Raw genomic sequence first — 27645 nt, 5'->3', positions numbered from 1 at the left:
ACTGCCTACGTGTTTGGAGATTGAAACCAGAGTCGGTTCAATGACCTTTCTATTGTTATGCCTCCTTAGACAGCTAACTCGCAGGGAATGAAATTATTAGTTAAGTGGGAATGACATTATTAGATTACTGGTTGTGATTTTCCTAATAAGCTTTCAGTTTTTATTAAAACAGCCTGGCAAGCGGGCAGGGTAGATCGGGCCCATGTGATGTTACCGGCTTGCATTTTGCCTTTGTGTGACCTTAGCCAAAACTGACCTTTCCCAGGAATGTTTTGTAAGCCTAGCTGAGTTTGCTACAGCAAAAATGTTCTTTCTTAATCACCACCAGTCACATCAATGTATTTATAGGACAGGCCAAACAGTTTATTAAAGAATTGTCTCTGTGTAATCTTTTTTTTTTTTTTTTTTTTTGATCTCTGGTAGGACAAATCCCTCCCTCTTTTAGGGTCAAAGGAATCAGAAATTTTGTCAGTAGACACGTTCAGTGGGAACATGCATTATGCAGGTCCTATCCTCTGTGATGTTGAATGTGCCACAGTTCCCCAAAGTGGGCTCATAGGGCGCCATTGTCCCCTGGGAAGAAAAATTCCTCCCCACAAACCCCTTAGCATGTCTCAGTACCTGGACTCTGAAGTGTGTGGAGAAAGAATGTCCACCTATGCAAGTCTGTCAGTTCAGTAAGTCTGCATGATCAGCTCCTGTGTAGTTGCAAGAATTGGAAGAGGGTCTGGGGTGGGGGGTGTGCTTTGTGTAGCAGAAAACCCTCCAGAGCCAGAATCTGCTCCTAAGGACCTTCTCTCTTACTGGATGTGCCCTCCACTTGGAGAATGACAGTAATTTACGCTGTGAGGGCTTGGAGATGTGTGTTAGGGTGGGAAATAAATCCTGAGCCAGAACAGAAAGTAAAGGAACTGGGGTGCTCATCTCGGTGGTCTGTGGTGCCCATATTTTCATTTATTACTTAACTAAGTTGCCAAGAGTACACCACTAGGAATCAATGAACAGAAAGGGTCATTATGGTTTATTATGCAAATAGCACAGTAATGCAAACAACTTGCTTAGCCTCAGATTTCCGTAAGGCCGTTAAGTGCACGTAGCCCTTGCCCTAGGATGCAAACAGCCGGAGGCCCAGCGGAATGCCAGGGAAACCCCCCCAATGCCGTCAGCCCTGTTTCTCCAGGGCACCTCACACTAGCAAAGAAGCACAACAGCTGAGACTCGCGCCAAGAATTTTAGTCATTTTGAAATGTATATTAGGGAATTTCTGGCAAAATATTTTCCCCCTTATTCTGTTTAGTGAGATGGTATCATATACAAGAAAGAAGAAAGTCTGAATCTAAAATGAGAGGACTTGAATTCTGCTTTCAGTTGTGACACAAACCAGCGGTGTGACTAAGTACACACACACAAAATGGTCTAATTCTTTATTAATTGAGCACACGCAGACTCGGAGTTGGGAGCCAAATTTCTAGGAAGCATACCATATACTGAATTGTTGGGGTGGAAAGTAGCCTTAAATTGGAAATGTGTGACTGCAATCCACTGAGTAGAGAGGAACAATGGAGGATAGTGGAAAAATAGTGGGGCACGTGTACAAGGACTACCCCATCCCATTCTAAACACGTGACCGTGAGCAAGTCCCTTCACTGCTCTGAGCCCCACTTTGTTCATCATAAAGTAGCAATGATTATTATTGCCTTCATGATTTTATAGCCAGTGTAAAGAGTAAATAAGTGAATGTGGGAATCCATGATAATACAGCAGATTAGTAATATCTGCTGTTCTTCCTGTTGATGCTGTGGGAATTATCCTTACCAAAAAACCCAACATCAGACTGGCAACTGGGGAAAATACAAGAATACCTCACTGCAAAACCCATCAATGATGGGAATAGGTTGAGGAAAAGCATTTTTGGACTATATCCTACAGGCTCGCCCCTCTGACTTGGAAAGAATGTGGTGCACCGGAGCCTGGGATTTAGGAACACCACTCACTGAAAAATCGGGTGCTGATAGCTCTCTGCAAAAGACATTTTCATATATGGCCAGAGAAGGTTCCAGAATGCCACACCACCTTCTTGTTCCTCACTCTAGCCAGTTCTTGCTTTATTGACATGTGCAAAGATGACAGCCTTCGTTTTTAGTGTATACCATGGTAGGAAGAGAAGGACCAGGGCTAGCTGTTTGATGTCTTTGAATGCACGATCATCCCCACAAAGGGGGACAGGGACACTGCTCTGAGAGTTGGACCACTTCAGGAGGACCGGAGTGAAGGGTCAAATGGCATCTGACTCATCTGCTGTCTTGGAAGTCTGAGAAAGGAGGTCAAAACCTTCTGCCAACTTCAGTAGAGATTGGATGTGGACCTTAAGTGGGTTCCAGGCCTGAGTGATGGGGAGGGGCTGCAGGTGGTGGGGCAGGTAAGGTTCTGTCTGTGGCCAGCATGAGGCAGAGGCAACCTCTACTAAGGAATGAACACACAGCAGCAAAATAAAAAGGAGCCTATGAGGACCTACTACTACATGAAGGAAACAGAACCTTTATCTGAGAAAAAAACATATCTTACAGTATAATTTTCTTCAGAAAACAGAAAAATTTAAAAGGTACCTGCTTATCATACACAAGATGGTTTAGGAGCACATGATTTCTATTGAGCAACCAGGAACTGAAAAAAAGCTGGGAGGAAGCAGATGTAAGAAAACAGAACTACCATATGATCTGGCAATCCCCCTTCTGAGTATATATCCACAAGAATTGAAATCAAAATCTCAAAGAGATACCTGCATTCCTATGTTCCTTGAAGCATTATTCACAATAACCAGAATATGGAAGCAACCTAAATGTCCACTGACAGATGAAGGTAAAGAAAATATGGTATATAAGAAGGGAGGTGGGGGGTTGTTAAACAGGTGATGGGGATTAAGGAGTGCACTTGTTAGGATGAGCACGGGGTGATGTATGGGAGTGTTGAATCACGATATTGTACACTGGAAACTAATATACTGTATGTTAACTAACTGGAATTAAAATAAAAACTTTAAAAAAAGATGCGTTTGTAAACTTATGTGTAGAAGCATATGGGAATAGAGCTGCCCCTAATTTAATGAAACTGCACAGTGCATAATGTGTCTTTCAAATAACATCTTCTTTCATTAAGACATTAGTATTAAACAGGTTTTGACGAGGAAGTGGAGAAAGGGGAACCCTCTTGCACTGTTGGTGGAAATGCGAACAGGGGCAGCCACTCTGGAAAACAGTATGGAGGTTCCTCAAAAAAGTTAAAAATAGAGCTACCCTATGACCCAGCAACTGCACTACTAGGTATTTACCCCAAAGAATACAGAAATGTTAATTCAAAGGGATACATGCACCCCGATGTTTATAGCAGCATTTATAGCCAAATTACGGAAACAGCCCAAGTGTCCATCAACTGACGAATGGATAAGGAAGATGTGGTATATACAATGGAATATTACCAACCATAAAAAGGAGTGAAATGTTGTCATTTGCAAGGATGTGGATGGAGCTAGAGTGTATTACGCTAAGCAAAGTAAGTCTGTCAGAGAAAGACAAATACCATATGATTTCACTCACACGTAGAATTTAAGAAACAAAATGAAGAAGCAAAGGGTGGGGGGAGAGAGAAGCAAACCAAGAAATAGACTCCTAACCATAGAGAACAAACTGATGGTTACTAGAAGGGAGGTGAGTGGAGGGGGGGATAAGGGAAATAGAAGATGGGGATTATCAAGTGAATTTCTGATGAGCCCCAGGTGTTGTATGAAAGTGTTGAATCACTATATTGGACACCTGAAATTAATATTACACTATGTCTTAACTAACTGGAATTCAAAAACTTACTAAAAAAAAAAAAAAGGAAATGTGATATATACATATAGTGGAACATTATTCAATGTTCCTTAAAAATGAAGGAAATTCTGACACATGCTACAGTGTGGATGAACCTGGAGGACATTATGCTCGGTGAAATTAGCCAGTCACAGAGGGACAAATACTGCATGATTCCCCTTACATGAAGTATCTGAAATACTCTCAGAGTAACAGAGCAGAATGGTGGTTGCCAGGGCTGGGGCAGGAGGAAATGGGGAGTTTAGGTTCAATGGGTGCAGTTTCAGTTATACAAGATGAGTAAGTTCTAGAGACCTGCTGCACAACATTGTGTTAACGAAACTGTTCTACTCTGTGCACTTAATACTGTACAACTAAAATTTTGTTAGAGAATAAGTCTCATATTACATGTTCTTCTACAATTTTTTTAAAAAAAGAAAAAGTAAAAACCAAAAAGAGCCTATCTCCCTTTCTCAGATAGGCCTATTCTAACCACTCAATTTAATACCAAAAGCACCTAAGATCTCCAACCCAAGTGCTCCACCATATAAGTTCTACATTTGTTAGATTTGCTGTTTTGCCTATTTCTCCTGACAGAATTCTGAGCTCCTTGAGAGCAGGGATTTTTGCTCATTGATGAAACCCCAAGGGCTTAATATTACTGGCATATAATTAGCACTCAATTAAAATCTCTGTTGGATGAATAACTTACAGATGTTCCTAAAGAAGAAACCAGAATAATAGGTACAACAGCAAAAATTAAATTCAAAATATAAAAATTAAGTTATTACATGTTGAAAATAAAACTTTGTGCTCTAAAATAAATTGTTCAGGTAGGCAGATTAATTGGGCTCACTGAGTTATTATAGTAAAATTAATTAAAACTCTATATCTATACATACTCTGAAATTGTCTTTAAATGGAGATTTTTTAAATCTTATCAATATATAGCCATGATAATATGAAAGTTACCTTAAAAAGAATAAAAATCGGACAAGCTTAAGATTTTCCATCCATGAAACTCGACTATAGAAATCCACAGAGCAAGAAGTACAGGTTATTGATGAGAAAAAGTTGCAGCCCCAAAATTCTATATTCAAACAAATTGGTGTCATTCAAGTGTGAAAATACTAGAAAAACAACCTTACATGCAGGATTTCAGTACATGTACTCTTTTGTCTGCCCAAAGAAAACACCAGAAGCCATTCTTCAGATGGCTCACAAATGAAGCAGAACAAGAAATCAATAATGGAGAAAACATAGTATAAAAGGACTGTGGTGGTAAATGTTTAGATCAATCAAATATATGGGTATAAATATAAATAATTGCTGTTAAAGTGCTTTAAAATATTTTGGAAAAGACTCAATAAAATACGGGAAAATATGTATAAGAAAAATGGAATAATTGAATAAGAACTATCTGAATCATATTCCCAGCCTAGAATTAAATAGACAAGGAAGAGGGAAGAGGGCCCAATGAACAGGGCAAGGAAAGTTGTGCTAAGTTCCTGGTTGAGTGTAAGGGGAGTCCAATTGGATAATTTGAAAAACAAGGGCTAAATATAGTTATCTGATCAACTTAAAAGGCAACCATTTGTAACTTTGAAAGCAAGATTTTTCTGTTTCAAATTCCTACAAAAATAAAATCAAGCAAAATACAATTTACATAGCAAAATACCCCAAAAATCCACCAGGAAGCGAAGAAATTGGAAATAATAAAAATAAAATAACAGAAGTACAGCCAAGCATAACAGTCATAGTGTGGGTGGAGGTGGCACAAATCTATGTACCAAAAGGAAAACACTTTCAGATTTGTTAACAAACCGATCCAACTTATTAAAAGACATGCCCAAGAAATGACTCAGAAAGTTTAAAAAATAAAAGAATAAATATTAATAGAACATGAAATCCATAACAAGAAAACCAGTGGTGGTATATTAATATCATAGAAAGGAGAGTTCGAATTCAGAACCATTAAATGGAGTCAAGTAAGATTTTATATAAATCAAAGGCACATCTAAAATAAAGATACAGTAATCATGTATCTTATGAGCCAAATAGCATCATATCATATAAAGAAAACTAAAAGAGAAATACAAAAAGAAAATGAAATAAATGCATTGTAGTACAAAATGAGTTTTGTATCTATCAGTCGGAGAGACAAAATAAGTCAGGATTTGAATAATATAATTTTGTATTAATGGAATATATATTCTTTTGTTAAAAATAGAGCTTACATAGACCTTAACTACATACAATTTTTATTTGTCAATTATACCTCAGTAAGGGTGGAAAAAATAGAGGTTACATGAATGGATAAACAAAATGTGGTATTACCCATACAACAGAAGATTATTTATCCTTAAGAAGCAATGAAATTCTGACACATGCTACAGCATGGATAGACCTTGAAAACATTATGCTATGTTAAAAAAGTCAGAAACAAAAGGACAAATATTTTATTTCACATGAGGTATCTAAAAATAGTCAAATTCATAGAGACAGAAAGTAGAATAGCGTTTCCTAGGGTCTCAGGAAAGGAAGGAATGAGGAGTTGGTGTTTAATGACTACAGAGTTTCAGTTTGAGAAGATAAAAAATTTCAGGAGATGAATAGTGGTGATGGTTGCATGACAATGAGAATGTATTTAAGCACAGCCATCAAGAACAATTTGCCAATTGTAGATTCAAAGCAATACTCTTCATGACTATTGTGTTTTAAATAAAATCAAGACATAGAAACCATTGAGAAATTATTGAAAATGCATGTGACCAATATTTAATAAAACACGTGATATAGAAAGACTATACTCAAAGGATTAGTACATTGGTTTTTATTATCAAACAAGAAAAATAAACATTAAAATACAAGCTTTCAAACTAATAACTTAGAGAAGGTTAAAAAGCAACAGTAATTAAAGCAAAAATTTATTTCAAAATTTAGTTGAAAATAAAAACCCAGAAGTGTGTGAACTGGAAAACAACATAAGAAATAAGTTAAAATCAAAGAAGATATACCTAAAAGTGTCCTTTATTCGATAGGAGCATTTAATACGATAAACAGACACAAACTGAATATACCAACAATAGCTTTCCTGGGTACTAGGAATGATGGGTTACAAACATTACAGGAAAAGAAGCACTCAGAATAGCAACAAACAGTATTAAATATCTACAGACTCCCTTAACCAAAAATATGTGTCTTTCAGGAAGACAACTACAAAATTTTACTGAGAAGAGCAAGTCTTGAATGTCATTTTATGTTCAGAAATGGGAAAGGATACATTGTCTATTATAAAGAATGAATTCTCTCTAAATCATTTGTAGTCTTAAGGTGACTGTAAACAAAATCCTAATGGAACTATTTTGGAACTTAATAAAATTAAGATCAGTTCATCTGGAAAAATAAGCAGGCATGAATACTTAAGAAAATATTGAAAAGATAAATTAGGAGAGGAAACTTGTCCTACAGACATTAGTAATTGGAATAGTGAAAATCCTACAGATCATTGGAACAAATAAAATACTCCTGAAATAGTGGTATTTATAAGAATTTATATGTAATAAAATGATAGGGAATGAATGATTTGGAAAAACAGGCTCTTGGAGAAAAAAATTGAATTACAACTTCACATTCATACCAAAATAAGTTTCAGAACAAACTCACCAAAAATAAAGCTAGAAAAACATAATTAAGCATTGAACTGAACTCTAGACAGAAATGATTGAGAGATTTGAGTACAGAGGAATATAAAAAATTCTGTGTAGTGGAAAACAAAGCAAACAAAAATCAAAAGCAATTTGAAGGCAGAGGAGTAATTAACACATTTATAAGTAAATAATAAAACCTTAACATCCCAACAACAACAACAACAAGGGGAGCAAAGTCAACAATATGCCAATGAAGAACCTGACCAAGAAAACTGTGAGAAAATATTTGGCTTCCCCTGTAAACAATAATTTATCATCATTTACCATTCAACATTTCTAAGAGGTCTTTCAAATACTCAACATTTATAAAGTCCATGAAAAGCATTCATGAACTTACGATAAGAGGATAAATCTGTACAGCGCTCATGAAGGGAATTTGTTAATATGGACCAATAAAAAAATTTTTTCTAACTTTTAGCCCAGTGATTAACTCAACTTTTAGGAATTTATACCAAAGAATTGCCACATATGCACAAATATAAGAAACCCATTTAACTTTAATTTATAAACTTGCAGGCATATAGTTGAATAATAAAAAAAAAACCTTCAAATATGACTTCAGCTTATACTTGTGTGCTTAGAATCTCATGTTATATAAACATGTTGATAAATGGTTTTTTTTCCACTCACATTTTTTCTTCTTCAGATTCTTTACTCATTTTTCGATATCACTAGTGTCATTTTTGAACCACCTAACATCATCTTCAGCCCTATCCAAATTATTGGACATATAGGCTTTTTTTTTTTTAAGATTTTATTTATTTATTTGGGAGATAGAAACAGCACAAGCACTGGGGAGAGGCAGAGGGAGAGGCAGACTCCTCACTGAAGGGGGAAGCCCAGCGTGGGGCTGATCCCAGGACCCTGAGATCATGACCTGAGTGGAAGGCAGACACTTATCCGACTGAGCCACCCACGTGCCCCCATACAGGCCTTTTTGAATCTGTATGGAATGCTGTCTTGGGAATTTTACTGAAAGTCACAGATACTGATTCACATGATATTAGGAGAGTTAATCTCCTATGTCCTGTGGGCTATCTTTTGGTCTCCATAATGAAACCACTTCCTGTATCGCTTCTTATAGAGCTCTTTAATAAAAGAGACTTGTTTACAAGGACATCTAATACTTGAAATTATAAGCTCATACTTCCCAAGAATAATTTTTAAATCTGTATTTGACTTCGACTACTTCTGTCAGGTGTGTAGACACATTCAGATACTACAATGAGCATTGATAGAGATCTTTAAGAGGAAATCACCTTCAAAACATTACATTTTGTTGAAGACAGTATTTGAAAGATTGTTTAGTAGTACAAAAGGTTTGTTTTTCTGAAAAGGTACAAATTTTATGAGAGGTAATTTTAGATGTAAAAAATAACTTTTGCCACATACTGGAACAGGTACAGTAATCAAACATTCTGCAAAGATTTATGAACAAGAATGTTTATTGAAGCACTATTTTTAAAACAGTAAAAAAGTAAAATGTCCAATGATAGAGGGTACCAAAATTACTATGCATCCATCAAGCTGAATACCATATACCTACTAAAATTCTGTGTTAAAAGAATGTCTAATAACTTAAGGAAATGCTCATAAAATAATAGGTGAAAAAAACCTTCTAACAAAATTGTAGGTGCCAATGTGAGGAAAATATATAGATTATTTGTATATTTGCATAGGAAAAGAAAAAACTGGAAAAAAAATCACCGTAATATTTTGGTAACTACCCTTGGATTGTGATATTTGGGATAATTTTGGTTTTCTTCTTACTTTTTTATCCTTTTAAAATTTCTTCTCGGGGGCGCCTGGGTGGCTCAGTTGGTTGGGCGACTGCCTTCGGCTCAGGTCATGATCCTGGAGTCCCTGGATCGAGTCCCGCATCGGGCTCCCTGCTCGGCAGGGAGTCTGCTTCTCCCTCTGGCCCTCCTCCCTCTCATGCTCTCTGTATCTCATTCTCTCTGTCTCAAATAAATAAATAAAATCTTTAAAAAATAAAAAAAAAAATAAAATAAATAAATAAATAAAATTTCTTCTCGGTAAGACTGTGCTAGTTCTGTAATCAAAAAGACTTTGTTTTAAAAATAAAATGATCCATAAATTATTACTGGTGTTATTCTGATACATCAAAGGCTCCATTTTTCTAATTTTCCATGGTGAATACAATGATATGATCATAAGTCTATAACGCCACAGTGTGACGTGTTTATCAATGACTGCTGGTGTTCCATTCAACTACTGAGCAAACGGATGCACAGCGCCCCAGTCTTCCATCAGGTTTGAGTAGATAGAAAGGAGGGACAGAAATAAACAAGAAGACTGAGCCCTGTAGCATTCCCTTACTTTATTGCCTTCATTCTGGCTCTTTCTCACGCAGTGTGCTTTTGGTCTATCTGCAGTCTTTTTTCGTGGACCACAACAGTCGAGCTACCACTTTCATTGACCCCCGAATCCCTCTTCAGAACGGTCGTCTTCCCAACCACCTCACACATCGACAGCACCTCCAGAGGCTCCGGAGCTACAGTGCTGGAGAGGTAACACCCCCACACCCCCTGCCACATTCACACCTCCACAGGCCCTGCTCAGGTGGGGCCAGAACCGTTTCAGTGGCTGGGATCTAGGATTGCCTGCTCCTCAAGGGGCTCTGCCATATCCACACTGGTCTTTAAAAGAATGAGGAGTCAGGGACACCCACTGAACTCCTTAGACCCATCTTCAGATTGCCTTCCTTCTGCCTTCCCTTTTGTCCTAATAATCGCCACTACTAAAAATCTGTCTAGCTTGAAGGAAATTGAAAATGCGGTGTCCAGAGATCCCTACACCATGGCTGGAGCTGTGCTTCCTTAGGCCTGCCAGTCACATGTGAATTCCTAAAAGATCATACAGGGTATGACTGACATTAAACTTCTGGCTCTTCATAGATCCTGGAGAAGACATCAATACTATATACATGGACTAAAAACTGGGGGAAATCCACTGGGGACATGAATACTCTCTTCCCATCCTACCACGTGCTCTTTCCTGGTTTATATCTTTATTCACTGCCTAGGGTTAACTTCCACTGAATCGTGAAACCTGCCATCCCTCTTAAACATCATGTGCATTGCCTTTCTGAACTACTATCTCTTTATCCCATACCATTTCCTAGCCTCCTTTCTCAAACCAAAACTCCAAACATAGCTCTTTTCTACTTTTAGTCAGTTCCTGGTAATATTATGAGCAAATCCCTTCCTGACATTTCCCAAGTATTGGTACCATCCTAGAAACCACCAAGACCTCAGGAGATTATGGCCACTGAGAACCATTTCTCATAAAACAACTTGTAGAGTTGGATTACAATGAGGCAAAAAATGAAGTAGTACAGGATAAAAAGAAATGTGTGTGTGTGTGTGTGTTTGCGCTCCTCTCCACTGCCCCTGGGGGTCATTCCAGGGAGAACTAGGGTGAACATTTCAGGAGAAATGGGGAGAAAAACAATCCACCTGGCAGCCTCAGATAGCAAACATAAGTCTCAAGGGAAGAGCCTGTTGCTCTTGTATTGCTACCAGTTTACTACTTTTCTAGGGGAATCATCTGCATACTCTGACAGGTCTAACTCTTTCCAACCAAGGGCGCTCACGGTTTAAAGCCAGTGTGATAGAACGAATTTTTCTTTCATGGGTCATCTTAGGTATTGTTTTAGGATACTGCTGAAAACATGTTGATTCTTTCTTTCCTCATATATGTAAAATGTGTACATGGCCGTGCAGAGAAGAATATTGTATATCCCCAAGGGTTCTGTGGGTGTCAGGACGCACACATAGCAGCACTCATCAGCAGATACACTTGCCGACTACAAAAAGCAGTGCCCCAACCTCCCAGCTCAACATGCATTGTATTCCTCTCTGGTGGCGCTTTCATAACACTTGAGAAAGTACAACATTTATGAGATGATAGTGGATAAATTCAAAAATCTGAGTCCTTTTTGAAATATGCCATTTAATTTATTTAAAATGTCCCAGCTCTTTAATATTATGAAGGCAAATTCAGCGCTAATATAGAGTAACCCCATTTGACAAAAGAAGCTAAGTACTACAGTCAGGTTCACTGTCAATAAAACAAAAAGGTAGGTTACTCAATGTAAGATGAACCCCTAAAGATATAGATCTCTTACATTTATAAGAAAATTACCTGAAAATTCAAGTATTAAAACATTTCTGTTGAAACGAGATTAAAGTCATGAGTACCACTTGCAATACCTGTTCTGAAACACTTATTTAATGTGACTGACTAGCCTAAGCACAGTTACATTGAATATCAACAGTAATGACAAAGTACTACCTGCATCGGCCAAGAAAGACTGTAACACGTAACAATGAAAGGGTATAAATGTGCATCAACCATCTGTATTCTTGCTAATCCATTCACTCTCCAGTTGACTCAGTTGATCAGGTTTTTAAACCCCGCCCATCCCTCTGCGCATCCTCTGCATCCTCTGTCCACTGGTAGCTTTGCGCTGACACAAGGAGAAACCAAGAAAAGCAAAAAAGAGAGAAACTGGGAGGCAGAGAATAGCTGACCCAGAGGCAGCATACCAGGGAAAACAAAGACCCAGCGTCTGTGAAAATAAACATCTGGTTCCTCCCGCTGTGAGAGCCCAGAGCCTAGGGAACGAGAAGACAGGAGGATCTTGGTATAAAACCAGAAGGAGGGCGCGGTGGGAAATGTTAATTGTGTCTGCTGTGATGTGATTTTCCTCAACAAACATTGATTAAGTGCATGGCTTGCTATGAGCACTGTGGAATGCAAAGAAGTACGAGATATGATCCCTGGCCGGGAGAATTTTGTATTCTATGTTTGAAGCCAGGCCAAAAAACACAGAGTTAAGTCACAAGAACAACTAGAATATGATTGAGTGCCAAGAGAGATGGTAGGACAAGTGCCGCAGAAGTTCAAAAGAGGCCAAGGAAAGGCATCTTTCAAGTAAGGTACTTGACCTAACCCTAGAAAATTGGTAGAATCTAGCCAGGTACAAAGGAAGAGGAAGAGGAAGGGCAACCCCACAGAGAGCCCGCGTGAGCAGAGGTGCAGCGGTAGGATCGAGAACGGTCAGTAGAGAGACAACGAATAGTTCAGTGTGACCAGAATACTGTTTCCACTTGGGTTTTGTCTTGGTTTTTGTAAAGTTTTGAATATCACATGGTTGGCACTTTCTCATGGGCCCACTGAATGAATTTGAGAGGAATACCATGATAATTTATTGTGTAAAAGTGGGCTTTAGAGGAGAAGACTATTGGCATTTTGAGGACACTTCTGTAATGTATAGAATTGTCCCATGCCATTGCAGGACCTTTTTACCTGGTCCCGTCCATTAAATGTCAGGAGTGCCCTCACCTCACCAATCACTATGACAACCAAAACAAAAAACAAAACAAGGGCGCCTGGGTGGCTCAGTCGGTTAAGTGACTGCCTTCGGCTCAGGTCATGATCCTGGAGTCCCGGGATCGAGTCCCGCATCGGGCTCCCTGCTCGGCGGGGAGCCTGCTTCTGCCTCTGACCCTCCCCCCTCTCAGGTGCTCTGTCTCTCTCATTCTCTCTGTCTCAAATAAATAAATAAAATCTTTAAAAAACAAACAAACAAACAAAACAAAACAAAACACCTCTCAGTATTTCCAAATATTCCCATGTGGTAATACCACTTCAGTTAAGAATTGTGTTTTATGGTCAGGCAAACTTAAATATCAAAAATTCAGGTCACACAGGGAGTTCAAGACCACAGTTCATATCTAAGTCCCAGTCCAGTGTTAAGTAGTATTTTAGAAAGGAGACAATGACGGCCAAGAAGAGGAAAGAAAAGAGTGATCTGCGAGAGTGGCCCCATTCATTAGCGGCCACTGGAGGTGGCAAAGAGACACAAGACGAAGGACACCCTGTGGGAAGAAGCCTGCAGAGGTCAAGAGGCGGGAAGAAGGGATACCTGGGACTTCAGTTAGCAGATGGAGTCTCAGCTCCAGCTTCTCTCCAGAGGAGGTGTGTGTCATTACTCCTTCCTTTCCTCTCTGGGGCCTCAGTTCCCTCATCTGCAAGTGGAGCAAGGGAACTCGATGGCCAGCTCTGTGATTCTCAGTCCGTGAGGCTTGAGGCACATTAACAACGCACAGGTAAGATGAACAGGAAAGCCAGTTGGGGAGGATGGCAGGTTTGCTGTTAGAGAAGTTGATAATGAGTATGAAAACGGTAAGATACCCAATTTGAAATGACAGTTAAGCAGATGGAAATATGAGACTCAGGAACAATCAGTGAATTATTTCCATAATCCATGGTTTTTCTGTGTCACATATCAGGGGCACTGGGTGACTTGCTATAGATGTTTCTTAGATCACGACCTTAGGAATCAGTATTTTCTGTTCACCTTCATGAGCCATTCTCTTGAGTACTGCTCAGCAGTGAATGTTTTTATCAATTGCTTTTAAAGACAGAATTGAAATCAGTTTCTATATTCAGGATCCTAAATGGTAAAAATTTCCCTCAAAACCCCTATGATAGGTTATTAACAGAGACACTGTCAAATGTCTTTTAGATTTTTTTACCTCAAGTGAAAATTTTTCAGGCAGTCTGCTGAAAGCGGTTATCAGCAATATAGTGCTTTATGCATAAAAGGATCATTATTTGATACTTTAATCTGCATTTCAGTACAGTGTCACATCTGTCTGCAATATACAAAAAAAGCATCAACAAAACAGGCCTAACTCTTCACATAATGTCCAAATGGAAATGGATACAGATAAATGGAAAGAGCATATAGGCTATAAATATTGGATCCCATCTCTCAGTAAGGAAATCACTGAAGATCACGTTTGTCTTGTTTATACTGCAAGTAACAATATAAATTAATCTTAATAAGGAAGGATAGCAGAGCACATAATTTTTATTTCTTTTACCACTTTATCTTGGTCAGGTTAGAAAATCATTAGTCATAGAAAAGTTCTGGAAGGGTACACACAAAAAAGCTTATAATAGTAATTACCTCAGGAAAGGACAGGAATCTGGGAGAGAAGAGAAACTGACTTTATATATATATATATATATATAATTTTTTTATTATATTACATTAGTCACCATACAGTACATCATTAGTTTTTGATGTAGTGTTCCATGATTTATTGTTTGCATAAAACACCCAGTGCTCCATGCAATACGTGCCCTCCTTAATACCCATCACCAGGCTAGCCCATCCCCCCACCTCCCTCCCCTCTAGAATCCTCAGATTGTTTTTCAGAGTCCATAGTCTCTCATGGTTCATCTCCCCCTCTGATTTCCCCCCTTCATTTTTCCCTTCCTTCTCCTGATATCCTCCATGCTATTCCTTATGTTCCGTAAATAAGTGAAACCATATGATAATTGTCTTTCTCTGCTTAACTTATTTCACTTAGCATAATCTCCTCCAGTTCCATCCATGTTGATGCAAATGTTGGGTATTCATCTTTTCTGATGGCTGAATAATATTCCATTGTATATATGGACCACATCTTCTTTATCCATTTGTCTGTTGAAGAGCATCTCGGCTCCTTCCACAGTTTGGCTATTGTGGACATTGCTGCTATGAACATTGGGGTGAATGTGACCCTTCTTTTCACTACATCTGTATCTTTGGGGTTAATACCCAGTAGTGCAATTGCTGGGTCATAGGGTAGCTCTATTTTTAATTTTTTGAGGCACCTCCACACTGTTTTCCAAAGTGGCTGTACCAACTTGTATTCCCACCAACAGTGTAAGAGGGTTCCCCTTTCTCCACAACCTCTCCAACATTTGTTGTTTCTTGCCTTGTCAATTTTTGCCATTCTAACTGGTGTGACTTTTCACTTTAAAAGCAGAGGTCACTCTTGGTCATTCTTTGCAGTGAGCTTTTTTGATGACAAAAGTTATTTCATTGACTCTGATAACACAGAGAAGTCATCATTCAGGAAGCTTGCCTTTAGGGAGGGTAACCTGCACTGCTTCTAAAAGTTGGGAATTTTCCTCTTGATTCCATGTAACCTATACTTGATTATATGTTTGATTGGAAGTTTATAAAATTCAAACACTTATGAAAATAAACTTTTGAATTATCAAGAGTACGTAAAGAATGTAGAAAACACAGACACAGATGGGAAAGAAGTTAAAAGACAAGTATAATACCCCATCTGGAGACACTTCCTGGTCTACAGAGAAATAAAAAAAAAAAAATTGAATCATGTAGTCTATGGTTCTGTATTCTACTTTACCAATACCATACCTTGGAGACTGTTCCCATGCCATTAAAATTCTTCTGTATTTTAATCGTATGGATCTACCGTAATTTAACTCAAGCCTTTCTTTGTACATTATGTTTATTATTCACTTTTCACTATTATAAGTATGTTGAACAACTCAAGCATAGATCTCTCTCTTTTGTTTCCTTAAGATAATTCTGAAAACTTTGTTAATGATCTATTTTTAGAATACAAAAGGAATCTAGAGATGAATGCAAATTCATCACTTGGACCTTTCCTCTGAACTCACTATTTTTTTTTATCATCAGGTCTCCAGCGTTTTCAAAGAGAGCATTAGCTGATTATTAACCCAAATTCAGTCTAAAACCTGCAATTTTCAATCACAGCTTTAAAAAACCACCAGTTTACATTTCTAAATTGCAACATGGAAGAGAGGCTTGCTTACCAGTCACTGAAAAGTATTTTCTGAGCATATCTTTTTTTTTTTCTAGAGAGCTTAATGTTTGAAGTTTTCACATCTGCAATTATGATTAAAGCTATCTCAACATCAAAAAGAAGAGAAATTTTAAAAGTAGTCCCTACTGCAAACTGGGTTTTAGCCAGTCATAGAATAGTCATAGCATGTCTGGGGAGAGGCAGGCCCTTGGGGGGGTCCCCTCTTTGTCTCTCTGACTCACACACACACCCCTGAGAAACTCAGTAACACAAAAAGCGTCAAATGCGAAGGGAATTTAATGAGTCATATAATTTTGGTTTTAAATGGAAAATCCATTCTTCTAGTCATTTTCAGTAGTTAGGAAAGCAAACATCAGCATCATGTTTGCAGTGAGGTCCAAAGCAGGTCACCTAGCTGATATCAAACGTTCCTCGGGATGGACCATTTAGTACTACTTTAGGGGTACAAGGATCCTGGCACATAGTAAACTAGACCAATCTCAGAATCTTCTCCAGCCCTGCTTGAAATTGTCTCCATCCCTGTAAATTCCTGGCTCCTAGTTGGACAAGGCTGTGTCTATCTAACCTTCCCATCCATCCTCATCTGTAGGCTCTCCAGTACCTCCTTTACCCTCGGCAGGTGTCTCTATGGTTCAGGTACCCCACGTGCCCTACCTTCCCCCTGTGTTGTTTCCTCCATCTCACTCATAGTTGGCCTGAAGCATATTCATCAGTCAGTTATCTACCTTCAGAGTAGCTGGACTTCATCTGGTTTCTGAAGTTTTTGAATCTGCCTTAGTTTTGCCAGTGAGCAGGTGACCTCAGAAGTAGGCACCATTTTTCCCTAAAACATATCTGTAACATATGAATTCCCTGTGGCAGCCAGGAATAGAAGTGAGCCTCTTCCTGTTTCAAAGTGCTCTTTATTTTGGGGCAACCCACCAACAATGAGACACTTTAGCTCAGGGTGTGACAGCAGGCATCACCGGAGTTCGGTATACAGCCATGCCCTCCTGAGATCTGTTATCAGATCTGCTTCCTCAGTTTCTCTCTGTAATACATCGTTTAGATCATCTTCAATTGAGTGGTCTTTCAGATTCCTGTCTTTACAGCATCAAAAATATTTCAAACACACATTAAAGCAGACTGACATAATTCCTTCCAAGGAAAAGAGACCTATCATTTCAGTCGCAGAGAAGCTTTACATATTTATTAATTCAAGGAGAAAGAAATGTAGAGACTCAGTGTTGCCTATTTTAATAGTCAACCCTTTCCTTCATCACTTTGCATTGTAACCATGCTGTTGCAGAAGTACCAGCTTCTCAATCTCGGTGGCTGGCTGCTCTAGAAGTACAGAGCTGAGGGCTAATGACATCAAAGTGAGAGGTTCACCACAGTGGCACAGAATCTATTGCCTTGTCCTTCAAGTAAGCAGTGTGCAAGGAGAAAGACTGGAAGAGAAAGGATGGATCTGCATCTCTACTACTTCAAGAAGAGCAATTCAAAGACTGCCGTATACAGACAGTGAACTAATAGCACATCTCTGCAAAGAAAGGATGTTACCCCTGTCTGTGTGGAGTGTGGAAGTAGGACCCAAAGGAAAACCAGCAATTACCATGTCTTTAATGAGTAAGCCCTAAATAATCTGTCCTATTTATCATCTGCAATATGACACATGGACTAGTCTTAAATGGCCCCTTTGAGATTGACCTGATCTTTCTGGACTTCGTATCATAGGATCTCAATAACTCTCCTGAATTCTGTGGAAGTGAATTGTATACCAGTCTCAGAGGGAGAATTTTCTTTCCTTATTTGTCTGGGTGTTTGAGCACTTTTTAAGTATATTACAAAGTAATCTTCAATGTAATTCTTAAATGTCTTTAAAGCCTATTTTGGCATACTTTACCAAATACCATAGAATGAATCATACACTACAGCAAACCCCATATATTTGGTGAATGTACTCCAATGTGGAAATTCTATAGGGCCTCTGTTTAAATAGCTTACCCTGCAAGGATCCTTTGAGGAACAAATGTACATGGAATCATGGTAGAGAGCTCGCTGCCATGCTCTTGAACTTAAGGGGTTTATTAAAACTTAAAATGGAGCTCAATTAATCATCACAAATATAAGTTTTAAGCTAAGCAAGTTTTGTATTTCATGAAGTTTTGTCAAAATGCCCATCCAAAACTAAGGTATTGGGTGCAGGCTAATGGCAGGAGAGGAGTCAACAAATGCTTTGCACTCAAGCATTAGTTGGCACCCTGGTTCTGTCTCTTACAGTTAAAAATGTTGTAAAAACTTAAGTTATCCCAATTCTCAGTTTCCCTCTTTGTGATCTGGGGTTAATAATGCTTATCTTTCAGAATTTTGAGAGAATAAAAAGATACTATGTGAAGAATAGCCAGCACAGTGAATGGAATAGTAGGCACTAAGCAAAGAATGGCCATCTGAGAGTGATACGTGCTGTTAAAAAGAGCAAGTCCATTGCACATTCAGTGCTGAAGTTCAGTGCTACTCTTAGAAATGAAAGTCATAAACTTATCTTTACTACTACTATGAATACTGTGATAGTATTCATGTAGAATTTATTTGTCTCTTGAATGTATTTATGAAGAGAAATGTTTCTTAGTCTACTCAGTATATTAATCTGGTTAACATTTATAACATTTAGCACAATCACTTTCTTAAAAACCATCAACCATCCTGCTTAGTCTTTTTTTAAAAAAACTTGCTTATTGGGGCACCTGGGTGGCTCAGTCGGTTAAGCGGCTGCCTTTGGCTCAGGTCATAATCCCAGGGTCCTGGGATCGAGCCCTGCTTCGGGCTCCCTGTTCAGCAGAGAGCCTGCTTCTCCCTTTCCCTCTGTCTGCCGCTCTGCCTACTTGTGCTATCTCTCTGTCAAATAAATAAATTTAAAAAAATCTTTAAAAAAAATAAAAAATAAAAAACTTGCTTGTTTCCACTCACTTTGAGGATTGTAACTTCATTTCTTTTGTAACTTAGGTGATATCAGGATCTTTTACCCCTCATATTGAAAAATTAGTATCAAAAGACCATCTGAAATTGATAAGATTTCCAATGCTAACAATTTTATTTTGAAATTAGGCTTCAGAAGTCTCTAGAAACAGAGGAGCCTCTTTACTGGCCAGGCCAGGACACAGCCTAGTAGCTGCTATTCGAAGCCAACATCAACATGAGTCATTGCCGCTAGGTATGTATCATGTTTTGGGGACCCTGGATACCCAATAGTTAGCCTTTTTTTTTTTCTTGTCATGAATCTTTTAATATTCAGGATTCTGTGTTTTCTTTTTCCTCCCCTATGGTATAATCTACCCCTACCCTTTGCTTCCATCCCCCTTGTGCCCCTTTTTCCTTTCCTTTCACTCCTCAATTTGACCTTCCATCTTCCCTCTTTCTTCTCTGCTCTCTTCCAGACCCTCATCCCCTTCTTCTTTATTCCATTCAGTGATTTGTTAGCCGAGTCCAGGAGAGCATAGTTTAAGTGAAGTGATGGATCTTGTTGCTATTAGATGCAGTTTTAAATTTAGAACTTCTTTCCCAGGTGTGCATGGGGATAAGTCAGCACAGTCTTCACTCCTAACCTCAGTTACCTCCTGAGGTACATGCCACTCGTATCAAAGGAAGTGAGGTGAGAAAGCCCAAATGGATGTGGATACTTCCATTATCACTACTGGGCAATCAACCTTGGCCAAGGTTGTAAGGGTCAAGTGCTCAGAAAAGGATTTCTTTGAACTCATAAAGAATTTTTTGCCATAAATCTATTGCAAAATGACCAAGAGAAGTCAGAAGGAAGAGAGTACAACTCCCCTCATGGAAGAGCTATTTTATTCTCCTTCACCTGTTCACACAGGGATGAGTTAACACCCAGTTAAGTTCCTGGAATATTAAAGATAATTAACTTAGATCTGGTTCACTTTGGGTTTGGTCTTTTAAAAATGATAATGCTATTATGTCACAGGAAAAAAACCCTCAAGAGCTTACATTTTTTTGATGAGTATGCTACCTGCCCTTCAAACTCCTGTGTTAATCCTGGTATCAAGCAGCCATTTTCCAACCACTATAGAAATTATCTCTGGGCCAAAGACTCAACCACAACTTGCACTTTTGTCTGTTTCAGCATATAATGACAAGATTGTGGCATTTCTTCGCCAACCAAACATTTTTGAAATGCTGCAAGAGCGTCAGCCAAGCCTGGCGAGAAACCACGCACTCAGGTAGGGGCTTGTCCCTCACCCTCAAGCTCTAGGTCTCCCCAGCTGGTCTTCCAGGTGGGACAGCACCTCTGTGGAGAGAGAGCAGAAGCTTATGATGTGTTTTGTTTGTGTATTTAATTATGTCTTGAATACTTAAAATGAAGGATCTCTGAAGTGTCACAATCAGAGACAGCCCTGTTGCCAGGTTATATGTTATTCATACGATGTTAATATGATTTCCTTTGATTCGGAGGGAAGCACAGAAAAAGTAAAATATCTTTCATCAAAAAATTACTTATGTAAAGCACCATATAAATTTTTTATTCAAGAATAGTTAACATTAATTAATGTTATATTAGTTTCAGGTGTACAATATAGTGATTCAATAATTCTATGCATTACTCAGTGCTCATCATGATCAGTGTACTGTTAATTCCCTTCACCTATTTCACCCATTCCCTCACCCACCTCCCCTCTTGTAACCATCAGTTTGCTCTCTATTGTTAAGGGTCTGTTTTTTTTGTTTGTCTCTTTTTTTTCCTTGCTTGTTTGTTTTGTTTCTTAAATTCTACATATAAGTGAGATCATATGGTATTTGTCTTTCTCTGACTGACCTATTTCACATAGCATTATACCCTTTAGATCCATCCATGTTGTTGCAAATGGCAAGATTTTATTCTTTTTTATTTGTGAGTAATATTCCATTGCATATATATATATATATACCACATCTTCTTTATCCATTCATCTATGGATGGATACTTAGATTGTTTCCATATCTTGGCTGTTATATATATGCTACAGTAAATACAAGGGTGCATATATCTTTTTGAATTAGTGTTTTCATTTTCTTTGGGTGAATACCCACTAGTGGAATTATTAGATCATGTAGTAATTGTATTTTTAATTTTTTTAGGAACCTCCATACTGTTTTCCACAGTAGCTGCACCAGCTTGAATTCCCACCAACACTGCTTGTGGGTTCCTTTTTCTCCACATCCTTGCCAACATTTGTTGTTTCTTGTGTTTTTGATTTTAGCCATTCTGACAGGTGTGAGGTGATACCTCATTGTGGTTTTGATTTGCATTTCCCTGATGATGAGTGATGTTGAGCATCTTCGCATGTGTCTGTTGGCCATCTGTATGTCTTCTTTAGAAAAATATCTATTCATGTCCCCTGCCCATTTTTAATTGGATTATTTAGGGGTTTTTTGGTGTTGAGTTGTATAAGTTCTTTAAATATTTTGGATATTTAACCCCTTATTGGATATATCATTTGCGAATATCTTCTCCCATTCACTAGATTGTCTTTTGTTGATGGTTTCCTTCACTGTGCAAAGGCTTTTTATTTTGGTGTAGTCCCAATAGTTTATTTTTGCTTTTGTTTCCCTTGCCAAAGGAGACATATCTATAAAGATGTTTCTACAGCCAATGCCAAAGCAATTACTGCCTATGTTCTCTTCTAGGAATTTTATGGTTTTAGGTCTCACATTTAGGTCTTTAATCCATTTTAAAAATTTTTATCTTTAAAATATCATCATTTAGTGGTAAACCAACTATTAGATGAACATATTCAAAAATAAACCAAAGTATCATGTGTTCTAACTACTTAAATCTTACTGTCCATTAGTGTCATTGTTGAATGAGTGTCTCTGAAACTGAATCACTTCATTTGGAAAGGATAGCCACCCAAAGTGAACTTAAATCCCACTTTCTCTCCAAGATATTCAGGTAACTCTCTGCTTCAGTTGACTACATAGCATTTTGGAAGCTGGCTATACATGATGGTTAAGTGTGTCCCCTTGCAGTTTGAATTCTTGCTCCAGCTCTTAGAGACCATCGATCTGGGCATGTTATTCAGCCCATATATACCCTTGATCTCCTCAGATACAGAGTTACCATGTCGGCACTGTGGAGATGCTTTTATAGGTAGGTGTGTGAAGGATCAGGGAAGGTGTGTGGGAGTGCAGTCACTGACTACCTCTGACTCCTCATCTCCCATTTGGTGGTCTTTTGAATCTAGCTGACAACTGTAGTACTCTGATTTGATTTCCTCAGTGAATCACCAACACCTGAAAATAGCCCCTTTGCTATTCAAACTCCTATTACTACTGTCAGGGTAGAATCATTCACTATTCTCCCCACACACACCCACACACCCTCACTGACACCTCTTTTCCCTGCTTTTTACTCTGTGTGAATTAGAATCACTGTCCTCCCCATTGCCGGATCTCCCCGCTTTCCTCTTTCTCTGTCTCCACATCCAAACACCTGCCTCCTCACTTTATCTTCCAGCCTTTTTTTTTTCTTCCCTATCATGGCCTGTGTTTGGGTGCTCAGCATTTCCCTCCTGGATTTTGTAGGGATCTCCTAGAAGATGTCCCCTAGATCTAGGACAGAATTACCTTCTTATAGCACAGAATAAATCATCTTACTCCTGGCCTTCAAAAAAGCTTCCCATTGTGTGTAAAATAAAGTCAGGATTTCTAAGCACAGTTTCCATGGTCTCCGAAGTCTGGCCCTAACCTAACTCTCCATCCCATGCTAATTTTTTCCTTCTAATATCTTCCACCTCCACCAGTCTTTGTCCTCTCCTACTTCTTCCCTCTTGGGAATGGCTTTTCTCTTAAGGACCTCTCAACTCATTTTAAAGGCTCAAACCAAATGCAAAGATTCACTGACCTAGGCATACTTCAGTGCTTCTTTTGCCTTGCTTGATAGCATTCCTTTTTTGTCCTTTTAGTATATCTTTCCATTATCTCTTAAATGCTGTTTGTACTGATCTCTCCCTACAATATGTAAGTTCCTTAGAGCAGGACCTTCTGGTCTTTGCCTTTGTCTTACTCTCCCCCTCTGAACCTAGTCCTCTACTTTGAAGATAAGAAACACTAATTACCTTTAGAGTGAATGAAAGATCTTTAGCATGAACAGATGAGACTTAGCATGAGTGATTGTCACTTCCACTTCTGTTCAACTCTGCCCATTTTATTACTGTGGCACAGAAGGCAGTGCCATACTCAGTCATATGGATCATTTATTTGTGTGCTACTCTCTGACTCACAGTATATCATAATTTAAGGGAATTTCCAAAGGATTTTCAGAGGAGTTGTACTATCTGAAAAGTTTCTGAGAGATTGCTACTCGAACATTTTTTATGTTATGATTCTATTACTAAGTAATGAGTTCACAGCTAATTTTTTGGAGGAATTTAAACTCACCAAAGGCACTGGAGTCTCATTTAAGTCATTTTAAAAGTGAAAAATGTAATCCCGTGGGTAAAAGAGCGAAAGTAAACTATTTTCAGCGCTATTGCATAGTATCACATTATAACAAAATTCAAGAAACTTTCAAGGCTTTGTTGCAGTGCAGAATTATACAATTACAATTTTCCAGATATGGGGGAATTTGGAATTAAGGCATCTTGGAATTGGAAAAATCTTGGCAATTATTTAGTATAGAAACTAATAGCTTCTTCTTTAAGATTATGGATTCCTTTAAGGACCTGTAGGCCCAGGATGAGAACCCAAATATCTCATCAAAAGCAGAAGGCCCACAGTAACTAAGAGGCTATGGAATTAAAAAGGGAGAACAACAAGAGGAAGAAATTGCTCTTCAGGGAGTCGGGCTTACAGGAACCAGGAAGCCAGGCCCTACTGCTATAACTGGGCCTGTGCTTGCCCCTGGGTGTGATGTGAGGGTGAGTCAGCTCCATTTTAAAGGTCCAAAGGTTGAAAAGAACACCTTCTTTCTCCATGATACTGTTCAGAGGAAGAAATTACTCTTTCCTCCGTGGTCTCCAAGTGGGGCTGTGACCCCTGTTCCACCATTGCTATTCTCAGGGAGCCATGGATTCACTATATTGGGTCCACAAAGCCAGTTTCTGGGTCAGAGGGCGGAGGGTGAGTCCTCAGAAAACTGTTCAGCAGACAACAGTGAATCATAAGGAAGTCACGTGTGGAAAGGGAAGGTGGAGGCAGAAAATCCAGAGGTTAATGACATTTGTTCACTTTAAGGGTCATGGTAGCAGTTCTCATTCATTCATTCTTCCTTCAACTGGTGCTTTTATTGTGCCAGGATTCTGAATCAGAATTGCAGCAGGACTGTGTATGCAGTAGCAAAGCAAAACAGACATTGGCCCTACTTTGCATGGTATTTGCTATCTATTGAGGAAGGCAGATGATAGACAAGTTTGACTTTTTTTTTTTTAAGCCATATATAGCTATAGAATGTGTTAAAGGCCACAAAGGACAAGATCAGAATTCAGTGATAGTGATAAAAGAACATCAAGGATTTCATTTGGATATCAAGTTTTGAGGTCTTGGAGGCCACAAAAGGAGATGTCAAGATGTCAAGAAGGCAGGTGGCTCTACTGAACTGAGCCCTGGGGAGAGCTTTATACCGGAGTTTTCCTGGTGGGCAAGGGTATATGTAGGAGAGGCATCTGGCATTCTAGCCTTTAGAGATCTTTCCCAGTTCCAGTACCTTTGGGATTGAGTCCCAGGGGCATTTGGAGGCCCCCAGACCACTGGGTCTGCATGAAATTTTCATACACATGACAGAAAGTGCAACGTCCTGTGGAGAGCCACTGAAAGTCTCAGAAAACTGTGCTTGGCTTTCTGATACATGGATGTGGTTCATGTAGGTGGTGGGATAATAGAACCACGGCAGGGCAGTGCCACTTTCTGTGGGCACTTTCCTGCCCTAGTAGAGTTGACCCCCTTTGGACTTCATTTCCTCGGGGACACTGGGAACCAAGGGCAATCCCTAGAATGCTCTCCCTGTTTTTCCTCCAGACAAGGAGACCAGGGGCTTACCCACATATAGGTCCCTTGGGGCAATAGGATGATCTGCCCCAGGGGCACTGTCATTGGGAGAACATAAATTTGAGAGTCCTTTGTGGGGCTGAGTCAGTAAAGCAGGGGAGCAGATCCACAAAAGTCTTCCAAATAAGAGGTCTGTGAGGTGGTATCAGGATTTAGAGGCCAAAGCTCAGGAACATGGAATTGAGAACATAGGGACATGAGGGGAGAAACAGGTGGTGGAGGAGGCATGGTGCTTGCACTCTTGGCTGGGCTTCCACATCCTCCCTGCAAAATGATGTGTGGACGGTTCTGCTCCATTTTTCAAACCCCCAGTCAGAGAAGACACTATGAGCCCCCCCAGGTTTTGGCAATAGCCTTTACTGCAATGATACGCTACCCATACTGAGAGGTTGGGTCACAATGCATTTCTCTGTTTAATCTTATTTTGTGTATCTTTGTAGAGGCCAAAAAGTTTCCCTTTTAAAAAATACACACCCCAAAAGGTCAAGTTTATTTTATTGTTGCCTGAAAATATGCAAGTAATGATGAAGATTTGGGTTCACATTATTATAATCAGAGAGAGGAAAAATGTGTATCTGCAGTATTTTTATAAATAGATTTTTTTAAAAGTCGTACATTGGATGAAACTGAGTATAGGGTATACTGGATGGCTCTGTATTAATTTCCTACAACTACATGTGATTCTAAAAGCATCTCATAATAGGGGAGCCTGGGTGACTCAGTCATTAAGCGACTGCCTTCAGATCATGACTTCGGCTCAGGTCATGATCCCGGGGTCCTGGGATCGAGCCCCACATTGGGCTCCCTGCTCAGCAGGAAGCCTGCTTCTCCCTCTCCCATTCCCCCTGCCTGTGTTCCCGCTCTCGCTGTATCTCTCTGTGTCAAATAAATAAATAAAATCTTTAAAAATAACAATAAAAATATAAAATAGTCTCAAAATAAAAATTTTAACAAAAAAAGAAAGAGTTAAATATTAAAAAATATTAAGTCTTCTCAGATTTCTGTGGCATCTCTTCAAGAAAGGGAGGAATATTTAACTTCTTTGAAGCATGCATACAATGGAATGATTCTTGGTTGTGGCATTTATAATATCTGAATGTCAGAGAATCAAAGTACAAAGTTCATTTGATCAAAATAAATGTTATATTTCTCTCTAGATTCATTGGAATAATTTGTCAGGTTGGAGTTGGAGGTCATGAGAGCGATCAGAATGCAAATTATAATTAAACAGAGAAATTGATGCCTGTGCTCAGACTGACCTGGGAGACTCTGGTATTCTAGATGCCAGATCCTCTCTTACCCAGTGTTGCATTATACATTTTCCATCAGGCACAAGGTTTCTCAGGCTCTTTCCCCCCATGGCTCCCAAGACACCATGAGCCCACAACAGTCCTCCGGCAGCTCTCCTTACCCAGCTTCACTCCTGACTGTCATAGCTATGGGAGGACCTACTTTTGTCGAGTTCTTCAGCTTCCATCCCTGTGTGATTCTGAGGATGGATGATCCCTTGTAGAGCATCATGGGAACCTGCCACAGGAACTTAAAATGCCACAAAATTCACTGGACATTAGAACATCGCTAGTCAGCCATATTGGCAGAGAAAAAAGTGAGTCAGAAAGCGATTTATTCCCTAGCTTATCTGTTGGTAATTCTTACTTTATTTCCCACATTATTCTAGGGAGAAAATCCATTACATTCGGACTGAGGGTAATCATGGGCTTGAAAAGTTGTCCTGTGATGCAGATCTAGTCATTTTGCTGAGGTAAGGGGCTAAGCCTGAAACACTTCTTGGAAAGGCTGCTCTGGGCAGTCTTCCTCCACTACAGCTATGACTGAAACACTCACCATTTGTTTTAGAGGATTCTACTGACTACAACTAAAGTAGGGCCCCCACCCTTGGACCTGCTGTCCATTGCCTTCTTTACATTTACAACTGGGGTATCAAGAACTGTGTATAGCACTTGATGGAGACTCTATTATTTCAGGATTAATTAGGGTTTAAAATAACACTGAGAATTTGCATGCTGGCATGTGCCTATCTAAGTGAACCAAAGTGCTTTTGTTGCCTTGTGAGAACTGTAACCACTATTACCCCAATTCATGAATATTCTCTCATGGACAGAAAACTAACTTTTTTTCTCTCTTCTTCTTCCTTCTCCTCTGCTTCTTCTTCTTATTCTTCCTCCTCTTCTTTTTTTTCTTACTTTGCAGTCTCTTTGAAGAAGAGATTATGTCCTACGTCCCACTGCAGGCTGCCTTCCACCCTGGGTACAGCTTCTCTCCCCGTTGTTCACCCTGTTCCTCACCTCAGAACTCCCCAGGTAACTTGAGTCTCTGGCATTCTGTCTCCTATAAGTGGCCATCTGTGTTTCCACCAGATGAAGG

At 39.1% G+C, this 27645-nt stretch overlaps 1 protein-coding gene across 1 annotated transcript in view; it reads left to right on the top strand.

Moving 5' to 3' along the window:
- Positions 1 to 27645, top strand: part of HECW1 (HECT, C2 and WW domain containing E3 ubiquitin protein ligase 1) — a 445759-nt gene that overhangs the window by 364770 nt on the left and 53344 nt on the right. Inside the window, exons 16-20 of the mRNA XM_021703699.1 lie at positions 9955 to 10089; positions 19330 to 19435; positions 20363 to 20459; positions 26939 to 27022; positions 27472 to 27581. Coding sequence (XP_021559374.1) covers positions 9955 to 10089; positions 19330 to 19435; positions 20363 to 20459; positions 26939 to 27022; positions 27472 to 27581 — 532 coding nt within the window. The remainder of the gene's footprint in view (positions 1 to 9954; positions 10090 to 19329; positions 19436 to 20362; positions 20460 to 26938; positions 27023 to 27471; positions 27582 to 27645) is intronic.

The sequence above is a fragment of the Neomonachus schauinslandi genome, chromosome 12 (assembly GCF_002201575.2).
Source record: "Neomonachus schauinslandi chromosome 12, ASM220157v2, whole genome shotgun sequence".
NCBI lineage: Eukaryota > Metazoa > Chordata > Mammalia > Carnivora > Phocidae > Neomonachus > Neomonachus schauinslandi.
Note: the sequence above shows the minus strand (reverse complement) of the source record. Positions and strands in the feature narration are given on the sequence as shown.